We start from the raw sequence: 20,608 nt of genomic DNA on the forward strand, positions 1-20,608 counted from the left end.
CTTACCGGATATAAAATGACTACTACATAGTCTGTGGTGATTTTTTGGTGCCCAGTTTTCACGTCGAATTGCAGCCGTCCATTTTGCTCTCCTCTTTGGATCCCTCGGAATACGGTAAAACTTCAAGTCTCTCCTTCCATCTTCTCTGTTAGTGCAACCAACAGCCACACACGCCTTCACCATTTTGATTATTAATGTTAAGGAGCAGAAAAACACGCCGTAAATAGGAGAAATATACGTAGCCGTAACAGGTTAACACTATGTTTTGACGGACAAGTGGGCGGTACCATTCAGGAGAGTGGAGTTGTGACGTCACGTGGGTAGGGTCTATATACTGTATGGGTAAAACTGCGCCATTATAGATTGAACGCGACAATGCGTGGGTGGGTCGTGCAGCGCATGCGTTAATTGCGTTAAATATTGTAACGTGATAAATGTAAAGAATATTAATTCTCGCCGTTAACGCGATAAATTTGATAACCCTACCTTAAGCTTAAACTAAAGACTCTGGAAGAGTGTAACACATTATGTCTAACGTTAAATACAATTAGAATTTATTTAAATTAAATTTAATTTAAGAATATATATATATTAAAAAAAGGCATGTCCGATATTTTTTTGGCGATTCCGATACTTTGAAAATGACGTGATCGGACCCGATCGATCGGGACATCTCTAGTTACTAATTTTACCCACCATTTTATCAGGGTGTCGGGACCAATGGCGAGCCCAATGGCGAGCCGGCTCCTAGCATGCTAATCGTGTCAGAAGCAGAAGCCGAACTGCAGAGGGAGGTTGAAGAACTGAAGCTGCGTCTCCACATGGCGGCCGAGCACTATAAGGAAAAATACAGAGAGTGCCAGCGGCTCCGCAGGCAGGTGGCCAAACTGAACACTAGCGAGTCGCACGTGGTGAGTGACTGTGCGGTGAAACCAGAAAGACCCAACAAACACATTACGCACTCACATATTTGCTTGTGGTTTCCCGTATACAGGAGCACAAGAGAAACGCGTCTACCGAGACAGTCTTGGAGCCACTGACGCCAACTCCTGATTCACCTACAGCAGGTATGCTTCCTGCCTCTCCCAGTCAAAATGGATTGGACATAAGTTAAATTCACAGTGAAAAAAATGGCAGTGTGTGAATTAATAAATTATTATTTGAAATTCCCAAATTGTAACCTAATTAAACAAACTGTCAAAATGCATGGCTCAGCATTTCCATGCAAAAGTAACCTCACATCCCCTCCAGCCCTGTCTTTCGTCACGGAATGTTATCCAGGTGAGGCAAGTCGATCTTGGAAAAATATTAGTGACTTGAAAACGCATACCTCGTGTCAAAAGTTTCCAACATTTGGGTAAATTACGGGCTTTTTATTGCCTTAAACTTGGCTCCTTTTTGACAAATGAATAAAAAAAGCCATTTTCTTTTTCTTTAAAGGAATCAAAGTATGTTTTAGTATGACTAGCTATCATGTTGTTTTAATGGTGTAAGAGTTAACAAGTCATCTGTTATCAAATAAATCAACCTCATCAATTTTTTTATCGTCGAATAATTGTTTAGTATCGTTTACGCTTTGTAACTTATCTTTTTTTTAAATTCAAAATAAAAAAAATGTTAAAAAATATTTTTAAAAATTATATATTTATAAAAGTATAGATTTCAGATTAAAAAACATAGGAAAAAAAATATTTACACGTAGTCCCCGGTTTACGACGTACCGGATTTTTAATTTATTTTTTTTTAAATAAAGTTGACTTTTGTTTTGTGATGCGGGGTAGGGTAAAGATGACAGCTGGAAGCCTGCGCTCACATTTGTTGCTTGTGAAGCATCCACATACGAAAAACCTGTATATAACACCTTTTCTACTGCTTATTTTGCGTTTTCAATTGTGGTCGAATACTCTGGTCGAGTTTATGTGATTGTTTTTGATGATGTGCTGACGCTAACCGATAGATGCTAATCGTTTGTGTTAGAGATGCCGATCGATCGGGTCCGATCACGTCATTTCCACAGTATCGGAATCGGCAAAAAAATAACGGACATGCCTTTTTTTAATATATATATATATATAATTTTTTTTTTTTATTAAATCGTTTTCTAATTGTTATCTCGTTAACCGCGGTAATTAAATTTTTAAAAAATTTATCACGTTAAAATATTTAACGCAATTAACGCATGCGCTGCATGACCCATTATTATTATTAAATCGTTTTCTAATTGTTATCTCGTTAACCGCGGTAATTAATTTTTTAAAAAATTTATCACGTTAAAATATTTAACGCAATTAACGCATGCGCTGCACGACCCACTCACGCATTGTCGCGTTCAATCTGTAATGGCGCCATTTTACCTATATATAGAGCTAAAAGGCAGCGTAAAGTGAGTAGAGTGAATTTTGGCAGCCTTTGGAGCCTTTTTTTAATTGGCTAAAGCCTTACAATCCCTCTCCCTACGATTAGAAATATCGTGGGAAGCAATGTGGCGAAGAAAGGTAGTAATTGATCTTTTTCTTAACACCCTATGTTATCTCCCAACGCAGAGAAGATATATCAATTGGTACCACTACGCACAGTCATGGTTGCACTTCCCATCATGCATTTGGGCATAACAGTTAAATGGCTACAGTATCATTTACTGAAAGCTCAACAAATACACTAGATGGCAATATTTAGTCACAATATACAAAGTCACATTTATCCTTTAAGAATTACAAGTCTTTCTATCTGTGGATCCCTCTAACAGAAAGAATGTTAATGTAAATGCCATCTTGAGGATTTATTGTCATAATAAACAAATACAGTACTTATGTACTGTATGTTAAATGTATATATGCGTCCGAGTTTTATTGATTTTTTTCTTAATGCATTGCCAACATGTATATGATCGGGAAAAATTATCGGGAATGATTGGAATTGAATCGGGAGGGGGAAAAAAGCAATCGGATCGGGAGCAAAAAAACATGATCGGAACAACTAGTTTGTGTGGATTGTTACTGCTGCATCAGCAGCAAGTTATAAACGTAAATTTGAATTGATGTTATTAAAGATGAAACTGCCTTAATTTCAGGTATATTTTAATTTTTTTCTTTAAGTGTTAATGTCATGGGCAGCTGAATAAAGTCAGCAAACCACATGGACATCTAACATTTCAGAGCTTAGCTCGCTGTCTAGCTAGGACTTAGCTCCAACGTCTTGACGAGGACAGTACAATGACGTATATTACACGTTTTTGGATCGTTATTTTGAGATTTAATGGTACTTAAAGGGTTAATTCAGACTTGTGCGGAAATTCGGGTTATGTCGCCAGCGTAGGAACGATACCCCGGGGACTACCTGTATTTAGTATTCATAGTCCATATGATTATGATTGTATGTGAGCATATTTCAATCAAACATAGTTAATTAATACGCTCTAGTTTCTGAAGCTATTGGAACAAATTATTTCAAACTATGTTTAAATACAATGTAGTCATGATGATACTTGAGATTGGATGATACAAAAAATAGTCTTGATTAGCCATGTGCTGGTATGAGATTCTGACAGTATGGTAGCCTTAAGCCAAAATATCACGTTTTCACGATATTGCAATAACATCTCTAAAATGTGTTACTTTGAAATATCTGGGTTAAAAAAAAAAATACATGGAACAGGATGCTTTTTTTCAATACACATAAGTATAATGTTAAGGTAAAGTAAACAACAAAATATTCTAAATAAAATAAAAAATAAATGCAGTCCTTTAGGTGAGTCTACAACCTCAGCTCAACATTATTACCATCATAACAAAAATAATTATTTTCCATAAAAAGCACATGTGTATGACTCATATCATGTTTACATTATACAGTTTCTCAACACAAAGTTGCCAGAGAGAAAAAAACAGATGTTTTACCACCGCTAGACACACTAAACATGCTGGAGTTAACTCTTGTAGCTGGTGTGAAACGTTCTTGACAGTGTTTACTAACCTTTAATTTTGTATAAACGTGAAATCATACTGGAGCTATTGCCTCCTTGGCAGCCACCCTCCGTAAACATGTTTTACATATCCGTTGGCACTTCTCCTCTAAGCTGCGGCCGTCTGTAACTTTTCTGTAGCCGAAGTATTCCCATGCCGGCGATTTAGTTTTTTTCCAATGGGGGAAAAAGTTTTGTGTAGCACAGCTGACTCACTGACACTGAGCAACAACCGGTGGGGGAGGATTGAGCCTTGCAGCTGCAAGCGAGGGATTTCTCCATGCTCTTTTTGGGACATAAAAAATTGCTAATACCATACGAACAGTATGACGGAAAATTTTTGCGGTTTTGAAACCTTGACGTTTTCATACCACTGTATATTGATCAATATTCCCCCCATTAAAATAAATCAATTGCACATCACTACCAGAAATCAATTACCCTTTGGGTCATTCCCACATAGTAATCTCTGAATTTGTGTTTTTACAGAAAGTATTGCCCTCCAAGAGGCCTCAACCTTGACAATCAGCACTGAACTTGAAAACCCGGAATGTACACACAGCACCACAGACATTGAGGAGAAGCAGGACGACGACAAGTCGGCCCAGGAACGAGAAGATGACGAGAGGAGGGAGGACAGCTTGCGCATGACGAGCTGGGTGGAGGTCCGGACCAAGTGGGCGGGCGCGGGGGCGGAGCAGACAGAGGAGGAGGATGCGGGGGATATGTCGGACGAGAGAAGACAGGAAGAAGAAACTGCACAACAGAGCCACTCTGTGGAGGAGGAGCTGGCGCTAATGGAAGAAAAGTGGAAGGAGCAGTGCGCCATTAATGAGACGCTCAAACAGCGGCTGGCCAATGAGGAAGAGCGATTTCGAGTAAGGCATCACTACCATTGACGGCGGTAGACGTCCAATAGCTCGGATGTCTATCGCCGTCAATGGCAGCCATTAAATGAACATGATTGTACACCCTAACCCAAGCATTCTGACTTAACGGCACTCTAAGCGAACCCCCCCGTCTTTGATCAGACCTCCTGTCTGAGCGGAGGGCCCCCGACCGCCATGTTTTACGACTGTTTACATCAGGGACGAAGCGAGAGAGACAGACAGACAGTCCCGCTCACTCCCACCTGAACTTCACCCTCTAATGCTGTGCCATAAATCCCTCAGAGGGTGGGAAAGCACCAGAGGAGATGAAAGGGAATTTGGGAGAGGGGGCCAAAAAAGCAAACACAATTCAAGAGTTGGCAAAGTGGGCCGGACAGACAGACATGAAGCAGAGCGCCAAGCCGAGGGGATTTGGAATCTTTGTAATGGGATGAAATGAGAGACGAGACGGCCACTATCCCACAGCGTCTCCCAGATTTACTGCCATCCTGTTTCTTGGCGGGTCCAGATCAATAACAGATCAACAATGAAACTCCTGTTATCAGGGATTGTTTGCTTTCAGCTTCCCTGCAGGCACTCTCAAGTTGAACTTAAACCTCTGGAGTCGAAAGCACCTTTAGTGGTTATTAACTTCCTGTTCTGTGGTGTGTGTTTAGGTACAGATGGCAGAGAGGACCAGCGAGGTGATGGAGTTGAAACGTGACCTTGCTCAGGCTTTGAAAGACAAGGGGAGACTACAAGAGGTAGGAAAAGTGGATTGATTCACTTAGCAATTTTTTTTACTTTTATGAGCTGTGTGGAGGACCTAGAGTGCAGAAATTCTTTGAATTAAAACATAAAAGTCAATAAATTTATTTGTAGTTTCGTATTTTTTAAAATTTAAATATTCCCATTTTTATTCATTTTGATTGGTAGATATTAAAGATGCACGATAATATCGGTTACCGATAATTATCGGCCGATAATGGCAATTATGACGTCACACCGATAATAGAGATCTTAAAAAATTCAACCGATAATGCAATCCGATAATTCTATACTTTATTTAGCCTTCAAATGTGTGCAACCGACACAGTTTTGTCGAATTCTGGGCTGGCACCCCAACCCCTCCTAAAGGTATTTTTTGTGCAATTAAGTAAATAATTTGTAAGCATTATGAATATTAATTAATATACAATGATTTGACGTTGGAATTTACTACTTGCTCACATTTGATGTGGGAAAAGTAGTGATTAATTGTATTTTTGCACAGTAACATTTCCTCTTTTTTTATAATTTAAATGTGTATATATGTATATCTTTTCAATAGAGTTATCGGCTTGACATTATCGGTTATCGGCTGGAAGGAGGAGGTGATTATTGGTTATCGGTATTGGTTGAAAAATGGATTATCGTGCATCACTAGTAGATATTTCTATTAATTTCTATATTTTTTAAAAAATTCATTTCAGTCATAGAATTCATAATGATATTGACGGGACACGGGGCCGATTTGTAGGGGGCCTGCATTGTTGGCATGGCCGTCAAAGCTGACCGAGTGGTATCACAGACAAAGAGCTTTTTTCGTTGAAAATTTTTGTGAATGCTTAAATCCCTGAATTCTTCATAGATATGGACGTATAACAGTCTCAATTCTTGGTTAAAAGCAAAAAGAAACCAGGCAGTTAGTATGTATTTTACGTAAATATGTCGAAGTACAATGCTATTCTGTTTGTGAATGTAGCTAGTAGCCGCCTGATGTAAACAGAGCTTTTCCGGTGAAAATTCTTGTGAATAAATGCTTAAATCCCTGAATTCTTTATAGATACGGACGTAAAACAGTCTCGAGTCTTGGGTAAAAGCAAAAAAAATGTGCAGTTAGCATTTATATTACGTAAATATGTCGAAGTACGATGCTAGTCTGTCAGTCAATGTGGCGGCCGCCATATGTAAACAGAGCTTTTCCTTTGAAAATTCTTGTGAATAAATGCTTAAATCCTTGAGTTCTTTATAGATATGGACATAAAAGAGTTTTGATTCTTGTTTAAAAGCAAACAAAAAAACGTGCAGGTACTATTTATTTTACGTAAATATTGCGAAGTATAATGCCAACGCTGTAGCGGCTAATTTCTCCCATTGATTTTTTTCACGTTTCAAAATACATGCATGGTATGAAAAATAATTACCTTGAATCCTTGAACAAATCAATCCTTGACAATCCTTCCTGTTTGTATGCGGTACAGCTTCCATAGTTTTTCAACATAAATCCGGCATTAGATTGCTGCATGTGTCGCTGCGACCGACTGCGAATAACTGAAGTGGATTGTTGGATGGCCACTTACTTGAAGGCTTGGTGCACTGAAGGTCGAATCTGACCTGTCAATATCATTATGAAGTCTATGATTTCAATGTTTAGTTATGCAAACATTATTTCAGTGATGAGTATTTTTAGAAAGTAAAATTCCGTTTTTGTTTCTGAATGGCATATCTTTGGCACGCCGCACAGCCCAAACCGTTTGACCGACCGCCACCGTTCCAATATCAAAATGGTCGGAATTTTCATGCGACGCAGGGAATTTTTGAATGACCCCCAAATTTTCTTTTGCCCGTAAATGGCATTTCATCCCCCCCCCCCAAAATGTATTTAGTCTTACAATTTTTGCCCAAATCACTTAACCCCTTTAGACATGCATTTTTTCGGCTGGGCAAAAAAAAAAAAATTGCTGATTTTTACTCTACTCAAATACCAGAACAAAGTGCAATATTTTGGTCGGGGATATTTCATGCTTTTATTGGTTATTTTTAATGGTAATGTTACATTGTTTTTGATGAGAAATGAGCACTTACGTTTGCCTTTTTGTTTTGAAGTTTTGCCCTAGCCATTTTCAAAGAGCCAGAAATAGCAAAGAAGGCATGCTAAACCTCATGATTTGATTTAAAATATTCCAGGACGGTAAGGGGCCTAAACGTTGTATACCGAATTTGGCAAAAACACGATTCCCCCAAAATTCACCAAAAACTGTCCCATTTCTAATGGGATGCCATTGACAGCCATGTACTGTACGTCCAAATTTCCCATTCATTTTCATAGGCAGAAAAACCTGTGTGGTTGTGATTTTTGACCAAAACTTACCATTACAGTCCATTGACATTCAACTGGTGATGCCATTGAAATGACCTGATATCAACAGGATGTGTCCCCGAAATGTCCCCAAATCAACCGGAAGTGACCTCATAGATCTGTATATACCACAGCAAAGCCTTATCGTAATTTCTCCAGAAAATGCAGTTTCTAGTTTATTTATTTCAATACTGATTTAGTCCTGCTAAGAAATAAGACTTCTAAAATCCTATACAACATTGCCAAACACATGCTGCCCATTTCTACTTTTTTCAAAGGGGTGCTTTCTTTAACACATTTTTGACCCGAGCTACGGTTTATGCTTCCAAACTGCAAATATTTTATCGGGGTCACTTTACCTCATGTGTGGACCAGTTGAGCCACTCATTTGGTTGTATTTTTTTTAATTATATGTTAAGAAAATCATTTACTACCTCATTGATTTTAAATTTAGTTAATTCCTAGACCATGCTTGTATCTCAAAGCAATTAAAAGTGAATGCTCACCCTTCACAACACAGTAAAATTACATTTTTAATGCGTTTCCAATGCGGGCAACTTTTATTTTTGAAGTCTTAACATTAGAACGTCCATTCTTGCAGGTCGACTGAAAACACGCAAGTGCTCTTTTGTCGCGTCTTCCTCTTCCCTGTCCTCCCTCGCTAATTAATATCTCCATGCAAATGCCAGGCGGCTTGTCTGTTTCACCTCACCAACCCTGGTTTAAATGTTAAACCTGCTAACAGAGCACTAATGAAGTCATCCGCGGAGGTCGGTGAGGGGGGAGCGCCTAAGTCTGACACCCATTACAGTAATGAGTAGGCTACTAATGCTAGTGCCGCACATATTATCACAAAGGGCAGCGACAATGAAGAAGGAAACTAAAGTGGAATCATATGACTTTTTTTGTGTGGCTTAACTAATTATTTTTTTCCTTTCGTAGGAATTGCATCACTTCCTAAGTCGTGAGCATGACCGTGGTGACGAAGCAGAGGTCGGGCGAGCATTGGTGCTAAGGTACCCGCTGCCATACCCGCAGGACCCCTCGCCACCTCCCCTGGTGCCACAAAGGCCTGCCGAACTGCAGTTTGGTAACCCATATGGCAACGAAGGCACACATGGTATATTCATATTAGTGCTGCCGTCAATGGCAGTCAATTTATAAATCTTATATTATTTTGACTAGGGCTGTCAAATTTATTGCGTTCACGGGCGGTAATTAATTTTTTAAATTCTTCACGTTAAAATATTTGACGCAATTAACGCATGGACGGAATGACCCGTTCATGCGCTGCCTCAAACGGTTTACAATGACGCCATTTTAGCACATTGAGAGCGAAAAGGCAGAGAAATGCGAGTACACACAGGTTCATTGGACCGCATTTTTTATTGGCTTAAATAGCCACTACTAACAGTCATGGTTGCCCAACTTCCCATCATGCATTTGGGCGGAGCAAGAGACGATCATTTTCTTAACACGCATAATTGAACTAGGGCTGCAGCTATCGAATATTTTAGTAGTCGATTAATCGATGGACTACTTAGTTCGAATAATCGGATAAGGAACATGAAAATTAAAATACCTGAGCTGAGCCTCAAATGTTTTTTTTTTTTTTATGAGGATCTATGTACAACAAAAGAACAACTGGCTAACTTACATAGAAAAAGTCCGCTAGCTTAAATGCTATAAATGGTAAATGGTGTTATACTTATATAGCGCTTTTCCACCTTTCAAGGCGCTCAAAGCGCTTTACACTATCTCGCCATTCACCTGGTGACATAAAATGCTAACTTTTTTTTTTTTACAATGCTCTTAACAAATGGTTCGGATACATATTCCCACAAAAAAAAAAACGGCTAAATATACCTATAAACTAAATTAAGATTAATTATCAATTAAAAAAATAATTAGCTCAAACAAACTTAGCTTACGCTGGTCTTAACAGGGAGCAGTTGGATTCAGCCATGTGAAAAGAGGCAGACCAGAGGGCAGTGTATCCACCCTCATCAATAAAACTAAATGCAAACACTTTCAAAATAAACCATTACAACGCCACTTTAATTGAACGAATACTCGAAGCAACAAAATTTAATTTGAATATTTTTTTCTAATCGAATACTCAAATTAATTGATTAATCATTGCAGCACTAAATTGAACACAATGCAGAACATATTATATACCTTTTGCAGTGAGGACTGACAGTCATGGTTGCCCAACTTCCCATCATGCATTTGGGTGTCGCAAAAGACTATCATTTTCTTAACATGCCTAATTGAACACAACGCAGAACACACTGTATACCATTTGCAGCCACCACCAACAGTCATGGTCGCCCAACTTCCCATCATGCATTTGGGCCGAACAGTTGAGTCGCTACAGTATCATTTAGTGAAAGCACAACAAAAAGTAATATTCCTATCCCTCAAAAAAATAATGTTCACAAAAAGAAAAGCACTCAATGCAAAGAGAACTGGCATTCCCAATCAAATAGTTATGCAAAATACACATAAATATTAATAATGTTAATGTCATCTTGTAGATTTATTAAAATAAACCAATACAGTACTTATGTACAGTATGTTGAATGTTCAGATCAGTCTTATCTTTCCATTCCATTAATAATTTACAGAAAAATATGGCATATTTTAGAGATGGTTTGACTTGCGATTAATTACGATTCATTTTTAAGCTTTGATTAACTCGATTAAAAATTTTAATCGTTTGACAGCCTTAATTTTGACTTTTTTTAGACCAGGAAACAGATGTCTCACTTTCTCCGGAACAATTGAGCCGTCCTCCACCTGAAGCCCCGCCTTGTGCCACTCCCTGCGCGCCGCCAATCACTCTAACAGACCTAAACTCCAACCCCGGGGCAGGCTGGGACCAAGAGGTGGTCCGCATCCAGCCTTCACGCAGCACCAGCCCCCCAAAGACCGCGGAGAACCCACCTGAGGAAGTGCACAATGTAAGCAAAGGATGCATGACAAGCTTCTATTAGAGAACTTACTGTAGCTGGCGTTGTATGCTTGTTGTACGTAGGCGGGTGACGGAGCTCAGACATCCCGCGATCGTCCGCCCGGCAGAAGGGACGAAACAAGGACCAACTTCTGCTTTGATTCCAGGTTAAATCACACAAATATCATTTTCATAGAAAAACCTGACTTTAGAAAAATGTATACAACAGCTGCTTTAGAGACTTAACAGAACACAACACGTGTGTTGCATGAAATATGCAAAATTGACAAAAATCAGTACATCAGCATAAAAAAAATTATCCGGGTTTGGCTGTAATCAGTAATATCAGTTAAAATTTTAAAACAGTATATTCAACAAATCTTTTTTTTTCTCCAGTGCAGTGATACTTTTAAAGTGTAGTACAAGCCTTGCTGGTACATGAGCGCCCGCTAGTGGTACCACAAGAAATTACTGAATTAAATCTGAGAAATTTAACTCATCATTTATTTGCATTAGTTTGGGGACTACTTCAGTAGATTTAAGGATATTTAGCTCACGTTTGGGGACTGCTTCAGTAGATTTAAGGATATTTAGCTCACGTATTTGAAATATGTTTTCAAGTTGGTTATTATGGTAGCATAGACTTCACTATCAGTTGACGGGACACAAGGCTCTGGGACGATCCGTATAGGGGCTATTTTAAAAGATTAAAATTCAAATATTTTCACAAGCACAGCCACTAGCTACCTAAAACCAAAACAGGCACTTCCCTTAGGCATATATGAGTCTCCATGAGCAGCGGCATATAAAAATTCAAAGTCATTCCATAATGAAATCCCGATTATTATTTTTTATACAACTATAACGAAACTTATATTGGCTATAAAATTCTCTATTATGCTAGATATGCAGAGATAATCACCTACATCTTTAGGATCAATAACAATATTCAACATATCATAAGTTTTCGCCCAAAATAGCAACTAATTTTTTTTAACCCAACATGGCGGCTGTCACGAAACAGAGCTTTTTAAGGTAAAGATTCTGTAAATAAATGCGTAAATCGTGCGATTTCAGTAGATATGAATGTAAAACAGTCTAGATTCTTGGATAAAAGCAAAAAACAGGCAGTTATCGTTCATTTTACATAAATATTTCAAAGCAAAAGTTATGCTGTAGTGTAATCCAACACGGCAGCTGTCACAAAACAGAAGGTGAAAATTCGATAAATAAATGCGTAAATCGCGGTATTTCTATGGATATGAACGTAAAACAGTCCAGATTCTTGGTAAAAAGCAAAAAAATGGGCATGTCTAGTTCATTTTACTTTAAATTTTCAAACTAAAGTTCCGCTATTGTGTAATCCAATGTGGCGGCCTTCACAAAACTGCTTTTTAAGTTGAAATTCTTGTAAATAAATGCGTCAATCGCGGAATTTCTCTAGGTATGAAAGTAAAACAGTCTAGATTCTTGGTTAAAAGCAAAAAACCGGCAGGTCTCGTTCATTTTCCTTAACATTTCAAGCAAAAGTTACGCTATTGTGTAATCCAACATGGCAGCTGTCACAAAACAGAAGGTGAAAATTCTATAAATAAATGTGTTAATCGCGGCATTTCAATGGATATGAACGTAAAGCAGGCTAGATTCTTGGTTAAAAGCAAAAAAACGGGCAGTTATTGTTCATTTTACATAAAATTTTCAAGCAAAAGTTACTCTATTGTGTTATCCAACGTGGCGGCCTTCACAAAACAGCTTTTCAAGTTGAAAACTCTTGTAGATAAATGCATAAATCGCGGAATTTCTATAGCTATAAACGTAAAACATTCTAGAATCTTGGTTAAAAGAAAAAAACTGGCAGGTCTTGTTCATTTTACTTTAATACTTCAAGCAAAGTTGCGCTATTGTGTAATCCAACTTGACGGCTGTCACAAAACAGATTTTTAAGGGGAAAATTCTGTAAATAAATGCAGAAATCACAGGATTTTTATAGATATGAACGTAAAACAGTCTAGATTCTTGGTTAAAAACAAAAATGGGCAGGTCTTGTTCATTTTACTTTAATACATCAAGGAAAAGTTACGCTAGTGTGTAATCCAACATGGTGGCCGTCACAAAGCAGAGCTTTTTAAGTTGAAAATTATTGTAAATAAATGCATAAATCACAGAATTTCTATAGATATGAACGTAAAACAGTCACTTCATTTTACTTAAACATTTCAAGCAAAAGTTACGCTATTGTGTAATCCAACATGGCAGCTGTCACAAAACAGCTTTTTCCGATAAAAATTCTGTAAATAAATGCATAAATCGTGGAATTTGTATAGATATGAACGCAAAACAGTACTTGGTTAAAAGCAAAAAAAACGGCAGGTCTTGTTCGTTTTAAAATTTTAAAGCAAAGTTACGCTATTGTGTAATCCAACATGGCGGCACAAAATAGAGCTGTTTAAGGTAAAATTCTTGTAAATAAATGCATAAGTTGCAGATTTTCTATAGATATGAACGTAAAACAGTCTAGATTCTTGGTTAAAAGCAAAAAATGGGCAGTTATTCATTTTACGTAAATATTTCAAGCCAAAGTTACACAAATTTTATCCATTGATCATTTTCACCAAGTTTCAAAGTGCATGCATGGTGCTATTTAATATGTATAATAATTACTAGGGTTGTTCCAATCATGTTTTTTAGCTCCCGATCCGATCGTTTTAGTTTGAGTATCTGCCTGCTTTTTTTTTTTGCTCCCGATTCAATTCCAATCATTCCCGATAATTTTTCCCGATCATATAAATTTTGGCAATGCATTAAGAAAAAAATGAATAAAACTCGGACGAATATATATATTCAATATACAGTACATAAGTACTGTATTTGTTTATTATGTAAATAAATCCTCAAGATGCAATTTACATTATTAACATTCTTTCTGTGAGAGGGATCCGAGGATAGAAAGACTTGTAATTCTTAAAGGATAAATGTGACTGTGTATTTGTTGAGCTTTCAGTAAATGATACTGTAGCCATTTAACTGTTCTGCCCAAATGCATGATGGGAAGTGCAACCATGACTGTGCGTAGTGGCACCAATTGATATATCTTCTCTGCGTTGGGAAATAACATGTTAAGAAAAAGATCAACAACTACCTTTCTTCCCCACATTGCTTCCCACGATATTTCTAATTGTTGAGAGATTGTGAGGCTTTAGCCAATTAATAAAAGGCTACAAAGGCTGCCAAAATTCACTCTACTCATTTTACGCTGCCTTTTAGCTCTATATACAGGTAAAACGGCGCCATTACAGATTGAACGCGACAATGCGTGAGTGGGTCGTGCAGCGCATGCGTTAATCGCGTTAAATATATTAACGTGATTGGTTTGAAAAAAAATTGATTACTGCCGTTAACGCGATAAATTTGATAGCCCTACTCTAAGCCAAAACTAAAGACTTTGGATGAGTGTAAGACATTTTGTCTGTAATGTTACATACAATTAGAAAACGATTTAATTAAAAAAATTTTATATAATATATATATATTAAAAAAGGCATGTCCTATATTTTTTTGCCGATTCAGATACTTTGAAAATGATGTGATCGGACCCGATCAATCGGGACATCTTTAATAATTACCTTGAATCCTCGACCAAATCACTCTTGAAACACTCCTACCTGCTTGTATGCAGTAAAACCTTCGTCCTGTTTCCACCTAAATCCGGCGTTAGAACGCAGCGTGTGTTTTGAGTTTATCACAGTGAAAGCCAACTCAACATTCTGCCTGGCTCGGCCCCCTACGGGAAGGCGTGGTGCATTGTCTGTGGTAGATGTCTTGTCAACTGATGGTGAAGTCTGTGATAGTGGTATTTAGTGTCAAAGGTTTGGGAACCACTGCACTAGTATTTTATCTGTGAATACAGAAAAATGCTGGTTTGGCTTGCATATAAATGACTTCCATCTATCTCATTAAAAATCAAATGGGACCCTGGAATCCAAAGGTTTTGCTTTATTCTTGTATAGTTTTTAATTAAAACATCCACAAAAGTCGAATCCTCAAATGAAGGAAATGTAACGTAGTTTTCCTCTTTTCACCTTTTGAACACTCAACAGCAACGTCCACAAGCGTTGCCCACTGTGCGAGGTGATCTTTCCACCCCACTTTGAGCAACGTAGCTTCGAGCAGCACGTGGAAAGCCACTGGAAGGTGTGCCCCGTGTGCGCCGAGCAGTTCCCCCTCGACTGCCAGCAGAGCGTCTTCGAGAGACACGTCCTCACGCACTTCGACGGCCACGTGCTCAACTTCGATCAGATCGAGTGATGGAAGCTTCGCCGGTTCACGTTCGGTTGTGTCGTTAAGTGTACAATCAATGGCAGTATTTATTTTTTTTGCAGGTTACAATATGGGAGCTTCGTACTCCAGCTCACAAAAGCTTTGCTTCCACTTAATCCTTTATTTGAAAGCTCATTTTGTTCCCACTTGCCGGTGCATGTGGATATTGTGTTCAAAACAATTGGAGAAAACACAATTGTGTGTAAAAAAATAAGTGTAATTGTGAGACGTCGTCGAATGGACTTAATCGCTTCCGAACCATTACGCTGCTCTTCCTCAGGAAAGAGGATTAACATCGATTGCCATTGACAGCAATAGACGTTTGATCCATTTGAACTGGAACTATTGGGCATCTACCACCGTCAATGGCAACGAAACGTGGAAAAAAAGCATTACATTTTAATGTATCTGCACTAAACAAGGCTTTATTCTGAATGTAATGTACATAATGGAAATATGTGTGATGTGTACTGTTACTGCTCTCGCGTGCACTTTCAGTGGTCATGTACAACCCCTAGCAAAAAGTATGGAATCACCAGTCTCGGGTGAGCAATCAGACATTTTATCATGTAGGTCAAACTTGGATAAAAAGCTTGAAAAAATAATGAATTAGTTCAAAAGTGCAACTCTTTAGAATTCAGAAACACTAAATGAAATGAATAAATGCAGATTCTTGACTCTTGACAAGGTGATGATGCTGGAACCTTTGTTTGGTGCTGTTCCAGTGAGATTTACAAAAATGACTGCCTGAAGAAAACTTTTTTTTCCTCAGAATGGAGTGATTCCATATATATTTCCCTGCATTTGCTCTATGGCGGAAAACACTCAGGTGACTTGAAGTTCCGCTCTGAGACCGAATTTGGCCAAATTTCAAAATGGTCCTATATGCATGTGTGAGACATAATTGGAAAGCTTAAAATGTCAATTTTCTGGGGGAAGAAAAAAATTTGAAAAGGAGGGCATTTAAAATATACAGTGGGGAGAACAAGTATTTGATACACTGCCAATGGGTTTTCCCATTGGCAGTGTATCAAATACTTGTTCTCCCCAGTCTGTATATATATATATATATATATATATCAGGGGTCGCGTTAACCGAATATTTTCCGTCGTTGACCGTTTTTTTAAAACGGTGACGGAAAAAACTGAAGTCCATCAGTCATTTTGACAGGTTGCCATTCACACCCCAGACCACAGGATGGCGAGTGAGCATATTAATTAGCTATTGTCTCTCTTGATGCATGACGTCGTTGGCCTTACTCGGAAAAATGTCCGAACTAGCATTCAAGTGTAGCAAACACGGAAACGTTAGGAAGCTTTGGAGAGCATTGTCTAAGGCTACGTTCATTCTACAGGTCTTAATGGACGGATCCAATTTTTTCGTGTTTTTCCGACTCGAGTCAGGCATTAACTTGACAGTCTGAACGGGACAAGTCGCATAGAAGTGGACCATTTCAAATCCGATCTGGGTCATTTTTGTATGTGGTTCAAATCCGATCTGGGCCACATTTTTCCAGACTGTCACGGCGGTCTGTACCGTCCAGTGTCCCAAATCCGATTTCAGCTGTGCGTTATTAGTGCCTAGCTTGCAGTGAACACGGCTTTTGGAGACAGTCAACAACAGTCATAAAAAAAATAAAAATGGGTTGAGGATAAGCATGAGAATGATCGGTTTTCTTTCTGCTCTATGTGAGCTGTATTTCAACATTTCCTACACGGCCGAGAGTCGGGAGAGGGGTCTGGCTGCAGCCAGTCTTGGAGCGTCGGGGAAAACTGCCCGTATGTGTGTGTGACATGCACGGACAGTGCGTGCATGCTATCGATCCATATAAACTGTGAATATACGTCTAAACGGGGATTATTTATGTCTGTTATTTGTCTCCTCCCCGTGTCGGACTGCGAATTAAAGCGCATGCGTAATACTTGAATGGTCTCAATGGACAAAAGCAGTCTGAACGGGCACGCCAAAAAAAACGGATATGACAAAAAAATCGGATTTGTGCATTAAGACCTGTAGTATGAACGTAGCCTAATTGAATGAGCAGGGACAAACAGCTTGGAGTCAGAAGTACATGCGCTATTCCCAAACCTGAACGCACCCAGAGTCTTGGATGACAAATCAACAGAGCAGAGAGTAGACACAACATGGCTGGTAGTTTTTTCAATTTATTCAGAGTTGAATAAGTAACGCACCACTTTTGACCAACACTGCTATTGAATATGTCATTATTATCATTTTAAAAATTTAAGTGACGGGTAAAAATAGATTATGACCGGATTTTTATGACCCTGTCAGTCAAAATGACAGACAACGAAAAAGTCTAGCGCAACCTCTGATATATATATATATATATACACACACACACACACACACAGTGACACCCTATCTGGAGGTGAGAGCAGAATTAAAGACGCAATGACTTTAACGAGATATTATCGCGTTCTTGTTTCGATCCAAATACTCTGTGTAGCATGTATGAGTGTCAAGACACAGCTGTGAATGGCCACAGCTGGATTTTTGGGGGATTTTATGGGTGAAACATGGTAATATAACAAGGGTCGAGATACAGAAATTGCAGACATCAAGGAGTGGTCAATATGTTCTTTTTCATATATTTACCCTTTTAAATGTTTTTTTTCTCAATTTGTCTTTGTTTGGATCGATTATCATCTAACATATCGGGGAAAATGCACAGTAACGAAAAAAATACAATTAAGCAATAGTTATGTGGATATCCGTGAGTTTTTTACAGATGCTAATTTTGTCATTGTGACGTAATTTGTTAAAAAGTTTAAAAGATGCGATTATGAACTTTTTAATTGTTTTAACAAAATATTAGACGTCAATGATTCTAAGCTAAAAATGACAGACATTTCGAATAATAAATACGATTACTTACCTTTTTATGGCTAGGTTGAAACCAAAGCAGTTGCGCGAAGTCTGTAAACGGGGGTTTCCAGGGTAAAACGGCCAAATTAAAAATAGTTTGGGGGCTTAATTCGCCATGAATCTGCTATAGCAGCATATAGACCTATTGTTCTATCAAACACAACAGTTGTTTTGGCTTAAAGAGGAGGGCAAGAGCAGAAACGGCTTTTTCAGTCTTGTCTGTGTTTTCTGCCCTATAAAAGTAACATTTACTGACCACCACAATATTTTGTATTCATTTTAGGGTTTCTGAATGCTAAAAAGTTGCACTTTTGAACTAATTCATTATTTTTTCAAGTTTAAAAAAAAAAAAAAATTAATCGGAGTTTGTTCTCCATGATAAAATGTCTGAGTGCTCGTCCGAGACTTGTGATTCCATACTTTTTGCTAGGGGTTGTATGGCCATATTTCATGTTCTCATGAAAAGTACATTAATTGTAATGTCCACATCACCGCTCTGTCGTTGCGGTGTCGTTAATTCAGGCTTTCAAAATTGCTCCCAATCACATTCCAGTGTGTGAATGGTAAAAATCTTGATGAATAAATGAGCTTACCCAAGTGTACCCGACTTTTTTTTAAGAAAACAAAACATGACAGTCAGTCTTTATTTTTGCATTTTTTTTCCAGGCTGGCACCTGTTTACATTGAAGCAGCTTCTCTTTTATATGAAAGACAATACACCCCTCCCCCGATACAAAACACTTATGTCCACGTTACATACGAAAATATAATTTAAAAGCACTTGACAAAAGGACACCTTACGATACATTCACTGTACATTGTAAATATGGGACTCCCCGCCTTCTTGTAATACTGTACTGTCATTGGCCTGTGTGTGGACTTGTTACCATGGCGACTGTAATGACATAGCGGGACTCTTCTCTAGTCGTGGATAGGATTTTTCTTAATGCACAAAATGGACCCATCACAACCACAATGCTGTCGTCTGTTCCTCTAAGAGGAACAACGTGAACATCGCGCACTCTCCTGCTCCACAGGAGTGATCTGGCACACCGACATGATACACTCACACACTAAACGGCACAATAACACTCTAGGCTGATGTCTGGATATGCGTGCACTTTCTCACACACAAAATTGGAATGCTCTCATGGCGCAAGAGAGGTTGTAGCTGCTAATCTCTGGGTTTTCAGTACAAATCACCCTTAAGAGTGCATGCGTAAAACATTCAAATGTACACCCACTTTTTTTTTTGGGTGGCGAGACAAACCCTCCCCCCACCCCTTCCCAATCAGGCACATGGTATGGTGGATGTTTGGCAGTGGAGAGCTGTTGGCAACCGTCATGGAAAGAAATCTTAAAAAATGTTGGCAACTGGAATGACACGCCCAACAAATGGAACTTGGCATGAGGAAAAAAAAAAATCGGGATTTCAAATATTTACGGATACGTATTACCGCCACATCAGAAAAAAGTCCAGTACAACGTTTTATCATTGGATGCGAAAACATAACGTTATAATCATGTAAAGTCTTGAACACGTAATAACGTCACAATGAACTTTTTTTTGTTTTTCATGTGCAACAATGCGTTCCGTAAATATCAGTTGACATTTTTTTTTGCTTATTAGTAAAACATGAGCTATTAGAAAAATATTTGAAACTTCGGAGCGTTCGAGCCAAAATACTGACGGAAAAAGTATACAAAATAAAGCTTGCAAATAAAATGTAACTATTCCTGTATAAGCTTATAGTTTTTTTTATATACAACTATGTGTCTACTGTTTATATAGCAATATATTGATTTGTAATATAACTTAAAAGTCGGTAAACAAAGGCGAAAGGAGTGAACGCACTTCCCGGCTCGGAAACCGGGAGGTAACTTGTGCGAGGGCGGGGCTTGGTTGCACTTTCTGTCTCTCACTTCCTGTCCACTTCTTTTAGCACCAAGTCAAAGCGTGGAAAATAACAATAACTGATAGCATATACGAAATGTGCAAATGTACAATCAAAATAATGCAAAGATATACTTTTGGAAATACGAGTGATATAAGATGATAGAAAAAGGAACTAATGGGAAAAGAACTTAAAGCATGCATTTTTTTAGTGTGAGGTGAGGAACCTTTCGGGCCGAGATTTTGGGCCTAGCCTTGAATCTTGCGCAGAATCTCGGTGGAGACGGGCGGGTGGAAGTTGATGGTGTGGTGCCTCAGGCCCTGCGACGTCTTGTAGCTCTTCCCGCAGCGGCATTTGAATGGCTTCCTCACGCGGATCTGCGTGCGATGGCCGTTCTTGGCGTGGTACTTGATGCCGTTCACGTTCTGAAAGCGTACGACACACACGCTCACGTCCACGCCCTCTTTTGTGTTTTTTTTTAATATGCATAAATCTTCAAGAATGATTGGGAACACGTCCATAAAAACGTCTCCAAGTCATAAAGTGTTCTGTCATGTTCATATGTGTCAATGTGACATTGAAATTACTTTAAATGCGGC

The 20,608-nt window shown here is 38.5% G+C and overlaps 2 protein-coding genes across 4 annotated transcripts in view; one reads left to right on the forward strand and one right to left on the reverse strand.

Annotated features, from left to right (window-relative positions):
• tax1bp1a (Tax1 (human T-cell leukemia virus type I) binding protein 1a) overlaps positions 1–18,727 on the forward strand; it is a 41,756-nt gene extending 23,029 nt beyond the window's left edge. For both annotated transcript variants that reach the window (XM_057827595.1, XM_057827596.1), the window contains exons 10-17: positions 708–911; positions 995–1,067; positions 4,451–4,839; positions 5,508–5,594; positions 8,894–9,071; positions 10,703–10,917; positions 10,992–11,074; positions 15,005–18,727. In XM_057827595.1, coding sequence (XP_057683578.1) covers positions 708–911; positions 995–1,067; positions 4,451–4,839; positions 5,508–5,594; positions 8,894–9,071; positions 10,703–10,917; positions 10,992–11,074; positions 15,005–15,212 — 1,437 coding nt within the window. In that variant the 3' untranslated portion in view covers positions 15,213–18,727. The remainder of the gene's footprint in view (positions 1–707; positions 912–994; positions 1,068–4,450; positions 4,840–5,507; positions 5,595–8,893; positions 9,072–10,702; positions 10,918–10,991; positions 11,075–15,004) is intronic.
• LOC130910376 (juxtaposed with another zinc finger protein 1) overlaps positions 18,214–20,608 on the reverse strand; it is a 28,473-nt gene continuing 26,078 nt past the window's right edge. The window contains exon 5 of one of the 2 annotated variants that reach the window (XM_057827600.1): positions 18,214–20,434. In XM_057827600.1, the coding sequence (XP_057683583.1) occupies positions 20,258–20,434 (177 nt within the window). In that variant the 3' untranslated portion in view covers positions 18,214–20,257. The remainder of the gene's footprint in view (positions 20,435–20,608) is intronic. The other variant, XM_057827601.1, reaches the window with a different exon arrangement.

This window comes from Corythoichthys intestinalis, chromosome 22 (assembly GCF_030265065.1).
Source record: "Corythoichthys intestinalis isolate RoL2023-P3 chromosome 22, ASM3026506v1, whole genome shotgun sequence".
Taxonomy (NCBI): Eukaryota; Metazoa; Chordata; class Actinopteri; order Syngnathiformes; family Syngnathidae; genus Corythoichthys; species Corythoichthys intestinalis.